This window comes from Malania oleifera, chromosome 12 (assembly GCF_029873635.1).
Source record: "Malania oleifera isolate guangnan ecotype guangnan chromosome 12, ASM2987363v1, whole genome shotgun sequence".
Taxonomy (NCBI): domain Eukaryota; kingdom Viridiplantae; phylum Streptophyta; class Magnoliopsida; order Santalales; family Ximeniaceae; genus Malania; species Malania oleifera.
The window spans coordinates 69,129,513-69,134,286 of NC_080428.1; the positions used below are offsets into that span (position 1 = coordinate 69,129,513).

General features: G+C 38.7%; 1 protein-coding gene across 1 annotated transcript; it reads right to left on the bottom strand.

The window, feature by feature from the left end:
* Positions 1 to 3,579: 3,579 nt before the first annotated feature.
* LOC131143992 (uncharacterized) lies at positions 3,580 to 4,474 on the bottom strand. The gene is made up of 3 exons (XM_058092341.1): positions 4,442 to 4,474; positions 4,218 to 4,311; positions 3,580 to 3,992 (listed from the first exon to the last, which is right to left on the bottom strand). The coding sequence occupies exons 1-3, from the start codon at positions 4,472 to 4,474 to the stop codon at positions 3,580 to 3,582; spliced, it is 540 nt and encodes a 179-aa protein (XP_057948324.1).
* Between the last annotated feature and the right edge of the window lie 300 nt (positions 4,475 to 4,774).

Consider the following 4,774-nt stretch of genomic DNA (forward strand, 5'->3'; position numbering starts at 1 on the left):
TTTTTCATCGTACAAATAATGCCTCCAAATTTTCAATGCATATACCACCACTGCTAATTCCAGATCATGGGTAGGGTAATTCTTTTCATACTCTTTAAGCTGTCACGAAGCATAAACTACCACTTTCCCCTATTGCATTTGTAGAGACTCGAAAAATATAATAATAAGAAAAATAAGAAAAAAAAGGAAATTTTGGTTTGGGAAGCCCAAACTGTTGATTGTTTTGTGAGGGTCGTAGAAAACCGTCGATGATTTTCTTTTTACCGCGGGCTGGTAATAGGTAAAATGGTGAAAAGGGGCGGATTAAAGCCTGAACCTTTGATGGTTTTGTGAACAGTGCAGAAAACCATCAATGGTTTTCTTTGTAGTAAGCATTATAAGGAAGTCCCGCGAGCTAATTTTATTAATCAAACAAAATTCTCTCTCTCTCTCTCTCTCTCTCTCTCTCTCTCTCTCTTTTCAATTCCGATTTCGTTATAGCCCATATTGACGATCAGGAAACCATCATGAGGTTCTTGGGAAGATTCTCTGCAACTTTCGTGGAGCAGATTTTTAGTTTGAGGTTCCGAAGCACCATCCCAAAACTAGGGTAAGTGGTGTATTTTAGAGTTTTAAAGTTAATTTGGGGTATATAGAGCTTAGGGAATATTAAATGTTAGTATTGTGGAGGTTGCATTGAATAATTTGGGGAAAATGAATTTTAGACTTTTGAGCTATGAACGCCGAGGAGCGTATGATTTTGGGTGTTAGTGGATCTCTCAGTAAGCTAGGTAAGGGGAATAAATTATAGCAGTCTTTTATGAAAATTATTGGTTGAGAAATATGAGAAATGGGATATGATATTTTACTTGAAATTTATTATGGTATGATTATTAGATGAAAATTGTGTGGCATATGATGTGTACTGAAATGTATTTGAAATTGAGCAAAATGATTTATATTAAGAATATGAGATTATGAAATGTGAATTGAGATATGAGGTTTGAAATGTGGAAAATGATGAAAATTGATTTGTATTGAAAAGTATCTTCTAAGAAATGAAGAAATATGAAATATGGAAATATTTTTTTGAGAAATGTGAATAATGTGAAATGAGATATGTATATGTTACTATGAGGTGAAATGAGTATTGAATTGATGAAATATTATTGAAATGATGAAATGAGTTGAGAATGTTGAAAATGAAATATTGCAATGTTAATGCTGCAATGAGATTTGTAAAAGGTGAATATGAAAATGTGAATATAAGCAAATGGAATATTGCAACGTGAATACTGCAATATAGATATTTAAATGTGAATAGGAGAAATGTGAATATTGCAATGTGAGTACTGCAATATGATATTGAAATGTGAATATATGAATGTGGATTTTGCAACGTGAATACTGCAATATGAATGTGAAATAAGAATACTGGAAATGTGAAAAATTACATTGTGAAATACTGCAATTGTGAAATATTGATATATGAAAATGATACCCTAATGGATGGATGTGTTATTAAAATGAGCACAGTACCGTTGCTAGTGGTGATTAGTGCAACCACACGGGCTCGTGGAGCGTGTGACATTACAGTTCAAATGAGCTAGTGTGAAGGGTTATTTTGCCCCCTAAGTCCAGATCAGGGTATATGGCAGGCCATTCGTACTGCAGACGAGTATATGGTATGATTATTTTTTATCTAACTGGGTAGGCCAACCACGATTAGGTACAGCCTTCAAAGCGCACAACCTTGACCATGGTGGGAAGCATGGCGTAGTGTATGGAGAGTGACCTCGACCATGGGGTGAAGCATGGTGTAGAAAATATCCTCAGGGCAGCCATGAGTTATAGATGCAGATGTATTGATTATTGTGGACACTCATGAGTTAGATGTGAAATGGAAATGATATGGAATGGAAATGGAAATGAAAATGGAAATGAGATATAAAATAGTGTGAGTTAATAATATAAATAATTAAAGCGAAGTAAAACACTCCGCCTGAGGGCTTACTGAGTAAGGTGAGTACCCTGATAAGTATTAGTTGTAATCGAACCTGAGTTATTTGGGCAAGGATACAAATGATATTAGGGTAGAGGGAAGCTACTTGTATGGGCGGGTAGTCTTACTTATTCTCGGGAACTTCGTTGGTAAATATGGGTTGCGTGTGAATGGATTTTGAAATGAAATTAAAAGCTTATGAAAGCTTGTGTTTTATATCTATATGATTATAAATGTGGAATTGGCATATTTTCTTAGAAGATATTATCACTGAAATGATTATATATTATGATATAATGAAACTCATACTACCACACACTATAGATAATTTATTCCGTCTTATTGAGATGTGTCTCACTCAATTATTTAAATATTTTAGGAAACTGAAATAGACCAAGGGATAAAGCTCCAAGATAGAGGGGAGCTGAGACCCTGAGTAGACAGGGTGAGTGTTTTGAGCTAGGAATGGAGGATTCTCCTAGAGTATTTTGTGTTTCTTTTTGGGAATGTATTAGACATGTATTTATAGATAAATTAGTACTTTGGCATGTGTGTTTGTTGTGGTATGTATGTATATAAAATGACTTCCGCTGTTAGGGTTGTGAATATGATAATGACTGTGTATCAGAGGTGTTGATGTGGCTAATGTGTGATTATATGTTTTATTTATATTGAAAAAAAAAATGGTATGAAAAATCGGGGCATCACAACATCAATACACAACCAAGCCCTTTGTGTGACGCGTCATTGTAAATAACAAAACTTTCTTCTTCTGAAGGGATTGTCAGCACTGGTGCAGTGATCAGCCGCTGCTTTAACTCTTAAAAACTCTGCTTGCACTCATCTGTCCACTCATATCTCATATTTTTCTTGGTCTACTTTGTTAGAGGACTTGATAACTAGGAGAAACCCTCCACAAATTGGCAGTAGTATCTTGCCAATCCTAAGAAACTCTTGACCTTGTAGACTTTTTTTGATCTTGCCCAGTCCACTACAGCCTCTACCTTGTTCGGATCCACAAAAATTCCATCCCTGGATATTACATGCCCCAGGAGTTCCACCTGTTCCAGCCATAACTCACATATCTTGAATTTGGCATATAGTCTCGTTTCCCTCAAAACCTGAAACACTATTCTTAGACGATCCTCGTGCTCTTTGGGACTCTTTGAATACACCAATATGTCGTCAATAAATACCACTACGAACTCATCTAAGTACTAATGGAGGACCCTATTCATTGAGTCCATGAATATAGCAGGAGCTTTCGTCAGTCTGAATGGCATAACCAAAAATTCATAATGGTCATACCTAGTTCGGAAAGTGGTCTTCGGTACATCCTCTGACTTAACTTTCACCTGATGATACTCGAACCGGAGATCGATTTTTGAGAAAACCTGCATTCCCTGGTGTTGATCAAATAAATCATCGATAAAGGGTAATGGGTACTTATTCTTTATTGTCACTTTATTTATCCCCCGATAGTCGATGCACATTCTCATCGACCAATCTTTCTTTTTAACAAATAACACTGGTGCATCCCATGGAGATACACTTGGCCTGATGAACCCCTTATCCAACAACTCTGGCAGTTGTTCCATTTATTCTTTCAGCTCAGCTGGAGCCATTCTGTACACATCCTTAAAAATCTGTGTCATTCCTAGAGATAGATCAATAGCGAACTCCACCTCCCACTTAAGAGGTAACCCCGGAAAATCCTCTGGAAATACGTCAGGAAACTCCTTTACTATCGGAATATCTTCCACGTTAACTTCCCCTTTCGGTGTTTCCTTTACCCAAGTTAGGTACTCCTGACACCCATTAAAGAGTAACCTTTTAGCCCGCATAGCTAATAAAATTAATGGCGAGGCGCGCATACGCGACCCCACAAATCTAAACTCCTGTTGTTCTGGAGGTCTAAACACTACCTCTTTCTTGTAGCAGTCGATATTGGGATAACCGGAAGCTAGCCAGTTCATCCCCAAAATCACCTCAAATCCGTGCATGTTGAGAACTACAAGATTAGTAGGCAACGTATTCCCATAAATACTGATCATAAAATTTTCAAGCATCCTCCTACACGTTACTATGGTCCCTGTCGGTGTAGCCACTGATAAATCGACACCTAGTAGCTGAACCTCTATCCCACACAATTTAATGAACTCTCGAGCCACGAATGAATGTCTCGCCCTTAAATCGAACAATGCAATAGCTTTATGCGACAAAAATAAAATAGTACCTGTCACCACGTCACCAGCGTTCTCTACATCTCTTGGCGTAAGCAAATACACCCATGCTTGGGTGGTGCCACTCAGGTGACCACCTCGGGGTGCCTGATTATACAACCAAAACTGATGAGGTGTGGGCGCATCACCAAGAGATGCACGACAGTCTTGTGCTATGTGGCAAGGTATACCACATTTGTAACAACCAGCTAATCTACCCTGACACTCGCCCCAATACCTCTAATGACACCTCGAGCAAGAACGGCGTCATTGAGTTCCCTGAGGAGCTCGGGGTCCCACCTTCAGTCGTTGACCCGCATAGTTACCAGGCCTCCTCTATGTATTCCAACTGGTGTCGGTCTGAAACTCATGAGGTAGGGGTCTCTTCATCTAGTTCGCTACCCCCTCACCCTCCTACATACTAGTCTCCACTACCATGGCCTTGTCCACCAATGCCACCACCTGCACGTGTATTCCCTGTCTCAGACCTCTCTCAAACCTTTAGCCTTCTTTGGCTCATCCGAAATCATATACGGGGCGAAGCAAGATAGTTCCATGAACTTGACCGTAT

Bases quoted from the DNA above. Each gene is read 5' to 3' on its own strand.
- LOC131143992 (XM_058092341.1), bottom strand. From the start codon at position 4,474: ATGACGCCGTTCTTGCTCGAGGTGTCATTAGAG. The intron at 4,312-4,441 runs GTATTGGGGCGA...TTGTATAATCAG, and splicing joins TGCTCGAGGTGTCATTAGAG to GCACCCCGAGGTGGTCACCT. The intron at 3,993-4,217 runs GTACTATTTTAT...CTAATCTTGTAG, and splicing joins CGCTGGTGACGTGGTGACAG to TTCTCAACATGCACGGATTT.